General features: G+C 48.4%; 1 protein-coding gene across 1 annotated transcript in view; it reads left to right on the plus strand.

Annotated features, from left to right (window-relative positions):
• Positions 1-895: 895 nt before the first annotated feature.
• Positions 896-12,603, plus strand: part of pxdc1b (PX domain containing 1b) — a 54,768-nt gene continuing 43,060 nt past the window's right edge. The window contains exon 1 of the mRNA XM_038796658.1: positions 896-1,599. Coding sequence (XP_038652586.1) covers positions 1,350-1,599 — 250 coding nt within the window. The 5' untranslated portion in view covers positions 896-1,349. The remainder of the gene's footprint in view (positions 1,600-12,603) is intronic.

Consider the following 12,603-nt stretch of genomic DNA (forward strand, 5'->3'; position numbering starts at 1 on the left):
CCCCCGTGTGTGCATGGGTTTCCTCCGGGTGCTCCGGTTTCCTCCCACAGTCCAAAGATGTGCAGGTTAGGTGGATTGGCCATGATAAATTGCCCTTAGTGTCCAAAATTGCCCTTAGTGTTGGGTGGGGTTACTGGGTTATTGGGATAGGGGGAGGTGTTGATCGTTGGTAGGGTGCTCTTTCCAAGAGCCGGTGCAGACTCGATGGGCCGAATGGCCTCCTTCTGCACTGTAAATTCTATGAAAAGATGTGTCCGTTTGAGTGCAATGATTTCATTGTGAAAGGTGAATTGTTTTCAATTGGAGCTCTGTGATTTATACCAACCTCATTCAGCCAAACATCTGCGGCCGGGTGTGTTTTGAATGGGTCCATTGCAAGACCGTGTGTTGACCGATGGAAAAAAAAAGACACATTAGTGGCTTCTGTTGAAACTGGGCGGGGTGGGGTACAAAATACACTTTTGGATTTCACTGTTTACATTCTGCCACGTGCACATTTCGCACTTTGTGGAAATATCATTCAGGTTTTTAGATACATAATTCCCCCTGGTTTGATTACATAGGATTAAAGAATGTGTGTTACCCGGGTAATCTTTATAAACAATTGACAATTAATTGATTTTTGCCCCCACCCCGGCCCCTCCCCAGTTGAAATGCATTAAGAGGTGTTGCAGGGACAGTTATACAGATTGCAACATTCTGTGGGTGTGTGTTCCCCTCTCCAGCACCCAGCAAGCTGGATTGATGTGTAGGGGTGTTTGATGAGGACTGTGCTACTGTGTTTTGTGCATCGCCTCTAATTCAGCAACGGAACAGACACAGCATTCATAGAGAGAGAGGAGAGAGAGAGAGAGGGAGTGCTGGCTGGCTGGCTGGCTGGGAGGGAGGGAGACATTCCTGGGAATGATGTCAAGGATCCTGCGGAAAGGGAACTGACTTCCATGGAAGGAGGAGGTGCCCCAGGAAAAGTTGAGCACTTGAGTGAGATCAGAGAGGGGAGGGGGGGTTGGACATGCTTTCCAAATGACAACAGCACCTTGTGACAGCAAGGCAGTGCCTCCAGCGAGGGGTGAAGGTACAGGACTGCGGACTCTACAGATTCACAATCCTGAAGCCGAAGTGAAGGGGTGCGAGACAGAGAGAGGGAGAGGCAAAAAGAGGAGTGGGAAGAAGAGAGAAGGGGAGAAGCAGCTTGGACAACACAGGACTGAGACCAGTGGGTGTACAGCCTGGGATCTGTGTCCGGGGACAGGAGCTGCGTGTGTGGGTGTGTGTCCACCCCTGACCCCCCATCTCTCTCTCCAACAGGAGCAACCCCTCTTCTTCCAAACATGCTGGGTTGATACAGGATGGCATCCGCTGTGTTTGAAGGAACCTCCTTGGTGAACATGTTCGTGAGGGACTGCTGGGTGAACGGAGTGAGGAAGCTGATCGTCAACAGGAGGGAAGAGGAGTTCTTCGAGATCAGGACCGAGTGGTCAGACAGGAACGTGTTGTACTTACACCGGAGTTACAGCGACTTGGCCCGGGTACTTAAGAGCTTAATCCACGCTTTCCCGGAAGATAAGGCGGAACTCTCCCGGTCTCCACTAGTCAAAGGTTTGCTAACTTCACCCACCTCATATCCCAGAATGTGTCAGTTTTTTTTTAAAAAGAAACATTCCTCTCTTTAACAAAGTGCTGGGTGGGGTTTTTAAAAACAAAGTTTTGAAATATTAGAAACTGACCAACAATTTGATACTAATCCACCCAAAATTGATCAATGAATGTAAAATCCTTTACTAAATAAGAAAAACAAAACAGGACATGCATTGATTCTTTTTCTAAAACAAGAAATGATTTGTTTGGGTGTCAGAAGCAGGTCAGTAAATATAGAATCAGACACTTGTGTGGATGATACTGGGATCATCTTTAATCTGTTCTGTTTTAATCAGCCCCACAATCTTTGTCTGAACTGGGGGGGGGGGGGGGGGGGGGCAGCTGATTTTCTGCTCAAAAGATATAAAAAGATTCGCCTGGAACTTTTTTTTTAAAACCCTGTATATTTTCCTGTCTTGAATAAATTCTCGCCCTTCAAAGCAGGAAAATGCTGGGAGCAGGAAGCATTGGGTTTTATAGATCAAAACATTTCTTTTTTTTTTGTTGCAATGTTGCAAATGGATTTTGAAATGGTTGAATTTCTGTACTACCCAGAGGGAGTGTGGAGGCTGCTGTGGGGAACCCAGCCTGGAGGCTGCCCTCTGTTCGGAGTCACTGTTTATTCAGACGGGGAAGATGAAGAATAATCATTCTTTTCCAAGGAGCGAGGATTTCTCTCTCTCTCTCTCTTCTGGCAAAGGAAATACGAAATCCCTTACGCATGTGTGAGCTGCGTGGCAGAATGGCTTTTTCCGGTCTAAAGTTACCAATTAAGCCGGCTTTCTATTATTGATAGGCTAAACTGGGAGGAAGACGATCCTGCTGGTCCCTCTCCCCTCTCCTCTGCTTACTATTTATTCACTTCTGTCAGTTTTGAGCAATTCCCAGTGCTGGGCACCGTCCTTGCACAAGTCCCTTCAGCTGATCCACGCCTATCGTGTTTTCTCATCTCCTCTTTTGGAAGTTAAAAGTTGCACTGGTCTGATTTCACCCTCCTGCCCACTCTTGACCGCCCCTGCCAGGCTGCTGGGGGTATTGCATCTTTTAAGAAGAAAAAAAACTTTTCACATGTCACTTTGCACTGGGCAGCAGGAATTTTTGTGTGTGTGTGTGTGTTTCTGGGGAGTCAGGGGGAGTGGCGGGGAGGAGGGGTTTATTCCTTATTCGTTTACAGATCTGAAAAGAGCAACTGTCTTGATGGAAAAGTAATGAGCAAACTATTATGGGCCAGGGTTTAGAGAACCCCAAGTTTAACATGGAGTTCACCTGACCCACAACTTTTAATAGATTGTGGTTATGGGGAGCACAAGGGCCACTCTACAGGTGTGGTACAGCAGAAATGGAAAAGTATTTTTTAAAGCAAAATGATGTTTATTTTATGAACTCAAATTTACCTTTTTAAAACATATTATTTTTTAAAAATAGTTACCCAGGAGTTAGAAGTGATTTTTTTAATTCTCTAACTCTTTTGAAATGAATGAAAATGAAAATCGCTTATTGTCACGAGTAGGCTTCAATGAAGTTACTGTGAAAAGCCCCTAGTCGCCACATTCCGGCGCCTGTCCGGGGAGGCTGGTACGGGAACTACCTTGGAGTAACTATCAGTTAAAACTGGCAGAACCGTTCAAAGTTAGCAATTTAAATCACTTCAGTGGATGGTTCCCAGCTCAGTGCAATTGGCCAGAAGGTAATTGCCAGGTAAACCTGGCATGGGGACTTCCTCGAGGAATTCCCCGGCACATTAGGGGCACCCCCTAAATGTGATGCTGGGGAACCAGGAAGTTATGGGCCAAGGGGTGTCATTTAAGATGGAGATGCAAAGGATTTTTTTCTCTGTGGAATTCTCTATATGGGCAGCATGGTAGCACAGTGGTTAGCACCATGGCTTCACAGCGGCCAGAGTCCCAGGTTCGATACTCGGCTTGGGTCACTGTCTGTGCGGAGTCCGCACGTTCTCCCCATGTCTGCGTGGGTTTCCTCCGGGTGCTCCGGTTTCCTCCCACAAGTCCCGAAAGACGTGCTTGTTAGGTGAATTGGACATTCTGAATTCTCCCTCTGTGTACCCGAACAGACGCCGGAATGTGGCAACTAGTGGCTTTTCACAGTAACTTCATTGCAGTGTTAATCGAAGCCTACTTGTGACAATAATAAAGATTATTATTAATATCCCAGAAAGCAGTGGAGCCGGGGGGGGGGGGGGGGCACTGAATAAACTCAAGGCTGAACTTGACAGATTTATGACTGACAAGAGAGTTGAGGGTTAAAGGTGACAGGCAAGAAAGCGGAGTTAAGGCCGCAATCAGTGCAACCATGATCTTATCGAATGGTGGCGCAGGCTCGATGGACCGAATGGCCAACTATTCTTCTGATCCCACGATTTAAGAAGAAAGTGTCAGGGCAATGCTTCTTCGTGCAGGAAGTTGGCCATTCAGTACAATTGTAGGTCAGTGTACAGTGAGCAGTACTGCTCCCCCACACTCTGTCCCTCATCAGCTGTTCACAGTTATCTTTGTACTTTGGCTCCTACAGCCCTATTGCTCAACCTGGAGGGGGCCAAGTTGATTGGAGTGCCGCCATCTAGCACCGGCACATTCAATCTTGCTGTGGCTCTGTTGGTAACACTCTTGGCTCTGGTTCACAAGGCCCAGGGTGCAAATCCCGCTGCAGGGCCCGAACACCAAACAAAACGAAGGCTGACATTCCAGTGCAGTACTGCAGGAGTGCTGCACTGTTGGAAGTCTTTTGGATCAGATGTTGCCTTCTTGGGTGGCAGGGGAGTTAGCCCTGGTTTCCTGGCCAATGTTAATTCCTCCATCAACATCACTAAAGACAGATCATCTGGGTATTATCACTTGTGGGCGCTTGCTGTGTGCAAATTGCCTGCTGGGTATCCAAAAGGCAACCATGATTGTAAAAGTACTTTTGGTCATGAATGGTGTTAGATATCTTTTCAGCATTTTCCAACATTGTAACCTTACCCATTGCTCCCTCCAAGCCCCTCCAACTCTTGTTGAGTACTTTTTCTTCCAGCCCTGAGCCTTTGACCAAAAAAAAGTCCTGATAATTATCTCCCCAGTTGAAATAGATCATCTAAAAATAGATCGGTTTGCCTCACATTCATGTCACTCACGAGTTTAAACTAATTTCAATTTGTAAGCCACCCTGGTAGTTGTGAGTCAGAATATTGAGAGATTCTGGAAGCCTGTCCAGGCAGCAGACACGAGGTGAGAACACAATGGGTTCTAGAAATGATAATTGGTCAAAGTAATTGGTGTGAGGCTGTCAGTGGTTTTTAATTTGAGTTCTAACTCACAAGACAAGGCAAATGAATCAAACACTGAAGTAAATTGAAAGGGAGCTGAGAAGACACAGCTCACCTGAAAGAAACCATTACACAGGATTTCCTATAATGTAGCAAAACAGCTCGCTACAGCTCAATATGTGTATTGCTTTCCCTCTCTCCTCCCTTATGAAGATGTTCATGGCTTACTAGGGTGTACATTCACTGGCACTAAGTGCTCTCTGACCCCTTATCCAAATGACTGGAACTCAAGTTGAAGCTTTGTCAGTGACTGCTGATAGGCGGATTGTTGGAATAAATCTGGAATAAATCGGTGCGTTGTCGCAGTGGTTACCACTGCTGCCGCTCAGAGCCAGGGATCCGGGTTTGATTCTAGCCTTGTGTAACCATGTGGAGTTTGCACGTTCTCCCCGTGTCTGTGTGGGTTTCCTCCGGTTTCCTCCCACAGTCCAAAGATGTGCAGGTTAGGTGGATTGACCATGATCAATGTGCGGGGTTATGGGGATAGGGTGGGGGAGTGAGCCAAGGTAGGCTGCTCTTTCAGAGGTGCAGACTCAATGGGCCGAATGGCCTCCTTCTGCACTGTAGTGATTCTTATGATCTTCTCCTCACCTCGGTGACTCTGAGCTTTTCTCACATCTGGTGGAACAGCCATCAGCTGCTTTGGAGCCAATCTCGGAACTCCATGTTCTGTCCCTCCATCTGAACTCCACGTTCTGTCCCTCCATCTGAACTCCACGCTCTGTCCCTCCATCTGAACTCCACGCTCTGTCCCTCCATCTGAACTCCACGCTCTGTCCCTCCATCTGAACTCCACGCTCTGTCCCTCCATCTGAACTCCACGCTCTGTCCCTCCATCTGAACTCCACGCTCTGTCCCTCCATCTGAACTCCACGCTCTGTCCCTCCATCTGAACTCCACGCTCTGTCCCTCCATCTGAACTCCACGCTCTGTCCCTCCATCTGAACTCCACGCTCTGTCCCTCCATCTCAACTCCACGCTCTGTCCCTCCATCTGAACTCCACGCTCTGTCCCTCCATCTGAACTCCACGCTCTGTCCCTCCATCTGAACTCCACGCTCTGTCCCTCCATCTGAACTCCACGCTCTGTCCCTCCATCTGAACTCCACGCTCTGTCCCTCCATCGGAACTCCACGCTCTGTCCCTCCATCTGAACTCCACACTCTGTCCCTCCATCTGAACTCCACGCTCTGTCCCTCCATCTGAACTCCACGCTCAGTCCCTCCATCTGAACTCCACGCTCTGTCCCTCCATCTCAACTCCACGCTCTGTCCCTCCATCTCAACTCCACGCTCTGTCCCTCCATCTGAACTCCACGCTCTGTCCCTCCATCTGAACTCCACGCTCTGTCCCTCCATCTGAACTCCACGCTCTGTCCCTCCATCTGAACTCCACGCTCTGTCCCTCCATCTGAACTCCACGCTCTGTCCCTCCATCTGAACTCCACGCTCTGTCCCTCCATCTGAACTCCACGCTCTGTCCCTCCATCTGAACTCCACGCTCTGTCCCTCCATCTGAACTCCACGCTCTGTCCCTCCATCTGAACTCCACGCTCTGTCCCTCCATCTGAACTCCACGCTCTGTCCCTCCATCTGAACTCCACGCTCTGTCCCTCCATCGGAACTCCACGCTCTGTCCCTCCATCTGAACTCCACACTCTGTCCCTCCATCTGAACTCCACGCTCAGTCCCTCCATCTGAACTCCACGCTCTGTCCCTCCATCTCAACTCCACGCTCTGTCCCTCCATCTCAACTCCACGCTCTGTCCCTCCATCTCAACTCCACGCTCTGTCCCTCCATCTGAACTCCACGCTCTGTCCCTCCATCTGAACTCCACGCTCTGTCCCTCCATCGGAACTCCACGCTCTGTCCCTCCATCTCTCTTTCTTTCTCTCTCTCATGCTCTTTGAATGGCTTCACCACTCGCTGAATAAATTCAGTAAACCAGCAGGGGAGCAGCTCAAACCTTTCCATAAATCTCCTTGTCTACCCCTTCCTAATTCCTCAACATTCCAGGATAAAAATTCTAATCGCTGGAAATAATGTACAAAAGGTTGAAAGCACTTGTATTGCATTCCTGCGTCACGCAGGAAATGGGCTAACAACTGGGGATGAATAAGCGAGATAGCCTCACAGCAGGAGCACGCTGACCCTAGTAAATTAACTTCATCACTTGGAACTCCTTGCTTTCCAGCCTTGCCCTGCAATATTCACACTTTGATCTTACATTCCTGCATTGGGCAATAACTCTGCATGGTTCGGAATACCTGAGAGACTGTCTTGCTCTGATTAGAGCTGCATAAACGCACTCAAACCTGTTTCGATTATCTGCACTGGAGGATCTATTTCCACCTTGCAACATCTCAAGCTAATGAATAATCGGCCTCCCCCACTCCCTCGTCTCCTGCTGCCCCTCCGTTTCAATGCCAGTGATCCTTTACTGTTGCACCACATCACACTACAACTTTCAATACCTGGAATGCAATAATGTAAGTGGCAATATAAACTAGAGCAGAAAACCAGAGGATAAAACAAATCACTGGGTTTCATTCTCCTGGTCAAGGGAAGGGTTACGAGGTTTATCAACTTTTGAAAGTAAGGCAAGAGTTTGGGAGAGGTTAAACGAGGTTAGTAATGGTAAGGACTCAGTGATGGGGTTTGTGATGATTTCTTTGAGCGTGATCCCACGGCCCGAAAAGCAGCTTGCCGCGTTCCCGGGATCTACCCAGCTCGCAACACCTCTCGAGATCTAACATGATGTTGTGAGATGGTGTGATGTAAATTCCCGCCCATTGTGGGCAGGATCACTTTTTAACAAATCTGCATATTAGAGCGAGACAGCTAGTCTCACTCTAGATTCCTGAGGTATCCGAAGCGTTGGGATCTATTGACTTCGCCTCGTGGACCTTGGGCGAGCGCTGTTCAGCACTATTCCCCACCCACCAAACATGGATCAGTCAAAACGGCAGCCATGGGGGCCTCCTAGGGGAGTGGAGGCCCCTAGGTGCATGCCCTTTGGGCACGGTGACACCCTGGCACTGATGGTGCAACTCAGGCACCCTGGCAGTGCCACCTTGGTGCCAGCCTGTCACTGCCAAGGTACCCAGGTGACACTGCCAGTTTTCAGGGCACTGCCTGGGTGCCAGATTTGGGGTGCCAAGGTGCCAAGCTGGCATTTTTTGTGCGTTGGCGATCGGGTCAGGTGTGCCATTTAAAAATGGTCTCCTGATCTCTACACTAAGGAGTTCCAGCGAGTGGAGCTCCTCAGTGTAGAAAATGGGGCGACGTTCAGTCTCGGCAGCGCGTTCCCCACTGAGTCCCCTTAGTTAATGCGAATGCCGCTGTATAACCATGTGTTTCTCGGCACTGCGAGCACCGATACAAACACAGCTAAACGTGCTCGCTAAGGGGCTTTGTTCTCATTTAGTTGAACGCGGCCTTTGTGTTGTAATGACAAAACAAATGGAGCACTCATTAGTTTACTTGGCCTAACGGAGTAGATGTATAGAGACAGTAATTATCAGGGTAAAACTGGCAGAACCATCCAAAGTTAGAAACTTAAATCGCTTCTGTCCGATGATTCCCAGCCCAGCGGAATTGTCAGAGCAAGTTAGCACTTCTGGGCAATTGCCGGGTAAACCCTCATGTGGGAACTTCCTCGAGGGGCGCCCCCTAAATGCGACGCTGGGAAAACCGGAAGCTATGGGCCATTGAGATTAGCTAATGCAGGCAACAGGAGAGGTGCTGATGGCAATCGCCCATGAGGGAATAAGTGGCAGAACCGAGGGAGGAGTCAGGTGTTGCCGATTTCTCTTTACTATGCTCTTTACTCTGGCTCTGTTCCAATTAGGGCAATCAGTCAGTTTGCCCTGCTTTCTGTGTTATCTATGTCCGAATGCTTAGAGTCGCCAGGTATCGAATTATACCACCACAAGTTTCGACCGGCTATTGATCAAAGAGCCAAACACCAGTTAGTTCAAGGTCCAGGGTACTTTATTTACACACAATCAGTCATGCAACATAAACACTACTAGGTAACTACTCCTATTACTAAGACAATCTGTACTTAACTTCAGGCACCCGGTTTAGATCAGGAAACAGTGGCCGCTGTTCAGGATCTCTCGGGTTCGAAGGGGTAACTGCTGCTCGGCTGGGCTCGTCCGTCTGGTAGTGGGCGTTGAACTCGAACTTACTTCTTGTGTTGCTGCAGTTGGCGATGGCCGTGACCGGGGTACCAAGGCCAAAAGAGAGCGAGCATATGGCAAACTCTTCCTTTCTACTTCGGGGCTTTCCTGCTCTTTTGGGCGGTCCTTCAATTTGGGCCTCACTAATTGGGTGATCCCTGATCACTCCGTTCGGTTCCTTAGCCAATAAGTGGGCGAGGATCTGAATGACTGGGCGTGTCTCAAGCGGTCATTGACCCCGTTGTTTGTGTTTCCCGTGCACAGGGAGTGGGGCCGAAATGTCTGGGACTGTCCCGGTAGCTGGAGTACCAGCCCTTTGAGTTGGGGGAGATGGGCCATCACCTGCTAATCGGCCTGATTAACATGCTAATGGGACGGGATTTCGATGGGACTTTGCTGACGAATATGCATTTCAGGCTCTGAGCCTGCCTGACTCTTGGCTTGTCCATTTTACCCATCAGTCTTTGTGAGTTGCTCTGTGCTTAGTTGGAAGTGGCCATCCCAGATGGCTACGCAGTGATGTTCAAACTGAGTGTCGGCAGATTATCTGGGGATTTAAAGATAAGAGCTAGGGAATAGTTCTTTCAGGATTAACGCTGACCTTTAATAGAAAGTTTATGAATGGAATAAATACTTGAAGGAGAAATAATTGAAGGGAAATAGAAAAAGATTAGGAGAGGGGCACCAACTGGATTGCTCTTTGGAAGTGAATAATTATTTAGGTGCCGAGTATCTGTTCTGCACTGTTGTGGGACGTTGGTTACAGATCGGCGTGTTTCAAGAAGTCCTTGTCTTCCGTAGGTTAACTGTGAGCCCTTATTAACTACGAGACCTGCACACAGGTACAGTGAAAGGTACAAGTTAGGAGCTATTTCCAAGTTTGTATCCAGGCACGTCTCTGTCCAACACTACGTTGACCCTGGGGTTGGGTGCGGATTTGAATGAATGACCTTCTTCAGTGTTGTACGATTCTGTGATGAAGGGTAAATGGGGTCCTGGCTCATCTGACAAGTTAAATTCTGTTCATCTCTGTTATTTCCAAAGTAGTTTTGGAGAAATCCTAGTTGGTAGATAATGGTCTGGCAATTACAGAGTTAACGTGGGACTGGGTACAATACCGGCCACACAGTGATGTAAGAGAACACATGACCCATGACAGGCCGGAATGAGTCTTACATCAACAGTTGATGAAAGAAAATATTCTGAGGAAAAGACTGGAGGAGTACTTGCGTCATGTTGCTTTAGCGAGAAGTAGCCAGCATAGATTTGGAAAAATCTCTTGACTTCTTTGCAAATATTACAAATATGAGTGATGCCCCCTGTGATCGAGCTTGTTTGATTTTTTTTGAAAGCCTTTGACAAAGTCCCAGTTCAAAACGTCCACAAAAACAAATCCGACTGAAGAAATAGTTGGGTAAGATTTGTGTACCCTTGAGAGAGCTGGAGGAAATATGCGTAAAATACAAAGAGTCAGTGTCCGGGCTACTGTTCCTTTATTGATAATTCTATTATCTGGATGCAAAATATGGTTTTAAACACTGAATTGTCGGCAGTCACTGATATGGGGAGAAGAACGGAAAGAGGAGGAGCAGTTAATGAGAAGAGACTTAGATCAGTGATGTAACGTGACAGGCAACTAAAACCTGGCAAGGTTCTTCGACAGCACCTTCCAAACCTGTGATCTCCACTACCCAGAGTAACAAGGCAGTAAGCACGTGGGAACAACACCACCTGGAAGTTCCCCCTCCAAGTCACACACCGTCTTGACATGAACGATATCGCTGCTCCTTCACTGTCGCTGAGTTGAAACTCCCTCCCTAGCAGCACTGTGGATGTACCTTCACCACATGGACTGTAGGTGTGTGCCTGACTGTACTCCAATGTTCCTGGGTACAGAGGCAGACTTACAACACACACAGCGCTGTGGCGCAGGGCCCTGGCCAATGTGGGGGCCCCACACTGAGTGGTGACTGGTGTGAGAGCACCAATCAGAGCCTGGTAGCTCTGAATTTGCTGATAGGCTTAAACCTACCAGCTGGAAATGCAGAATAATCTCGGGCTGTGATTGGTTTAGAGCTAGAGAACAGTTTGCCAGGCATTGAGACGTGGTGGAGACTTAGAGCAGTTCAGACGGTTCTCCTGAATTGGTGTGAGGTTTCTGAACTTTCATTGAGTGAAGCAGCAGCCAGGTTTCTGATATTCAGCCCGGTGGGCAGCCTGAGGCAAAAGTGAGGTCTCCGGCCTAACTTTGGGGTGTGAGCCTGCGCATTCTTCAGCCAGGCAAAGGACAGGCACTGACCAATGGTCATTGAGGAGAGCAGCGGGGTGACTCTCGACCTCCAGGAGGGAGGGAGGGAGGGAGGGAGGGAGGGCAACCAAACTAACAGAGAACAGAAGCCAGTCCAGATAAAGCCAGGAGCACATGCAGTCGCTGAGGTTCAAGGCCCAGCCACTCGAACAAACGTCGGCATTGTCGTTTTTGGGGAGCAGCAGCCAGTCGGGAAACTTAGCCAGAGGCCAGGACTGAGAATGAAAGGACGGGGTGGAAACTGATTGCCCTTTGGAATGTCGACTTGGAATCTAGTTATTCTTAATTCAACTGGAGGTCCATTTGCTATTGGCTGCAAAACAAAAGTGCAGTCCATGCTGTGATCCAATTCCATTAATTCTCCTATTTGGGATTCTGCAGAGAACGATTAATGGAGCATTCTACCGTGACACTTTGATAAAGATCTTCCAGACTTGTGTCAATGAGCGATGATATCTCCTGTTGCTCGTTATGCTTCCCCTTAATTTGCTCTGTTTTAATTACCTTTGCTCAAGAGTCGCCAGGTATCTTTCTGATACCACCACAAGGTTCAAAGCCAAGTACTGATCAATGACTCAATACACCAGTTAGTAAGTTTGAAATCAATGCACATTTATTTACACACACAGTCAATTATTACTCATGCATAAACTCTACTCGCTAAACTACAACTACTACTAAAAGCCTATACTTAGCTTCGGGGGGCCCACTCAGTCAGAGGAACAATGGCCGTTGTCCGGTTCTGATATTGCTGGCTTCGAACTGGTATGGAATAGTAGCTAGGAGCGCCTATCTCGTAGCGTGCGTTGACCTTAGAGTTACTTGGCTGGTGCTTGGCGGGCCTCTCATCGCTGAGAGCCAAGGCCAAGGTGAAGATGGAGAAATAAGAGCGCATTCTGACCTTGGGGACTCTTCTTTATAGTCCACAGGGTTTCGCGCCCTTCTGGGCGGACCCTGGGCTTGGTCCCAATTAATTGGACCATGTCCCAATCGTTTGTATCGCTTCTCTCCAATAACGGGGTCGTTCCCCGATCGTTGGGCGGGTTCTAGGTAACCGTTAGCCTGACTTTGTTTTAGTCTCCACTGGCGCCGGGGAGTCTGTCCTGGTACCGATTGTTTCAGTGTTTCCTTTTGTCCCCGGAGATAGCTCAT

The sequence above is a fragment of the Scyliorhinus canicula genome, chromosome 5 (assembly GCF_902713615.1).
Source record: "Scyliorhinus canicula chromosome 5, sScyCan1.1, whole genome shotgun sequence".
NCBI lineage: Eukaryota > Metazoa > Chordata > Chondrichthyes > Carcharhiniformes > Scyliorhinidae > Scyliorhinus > Scyliorhinus canicula.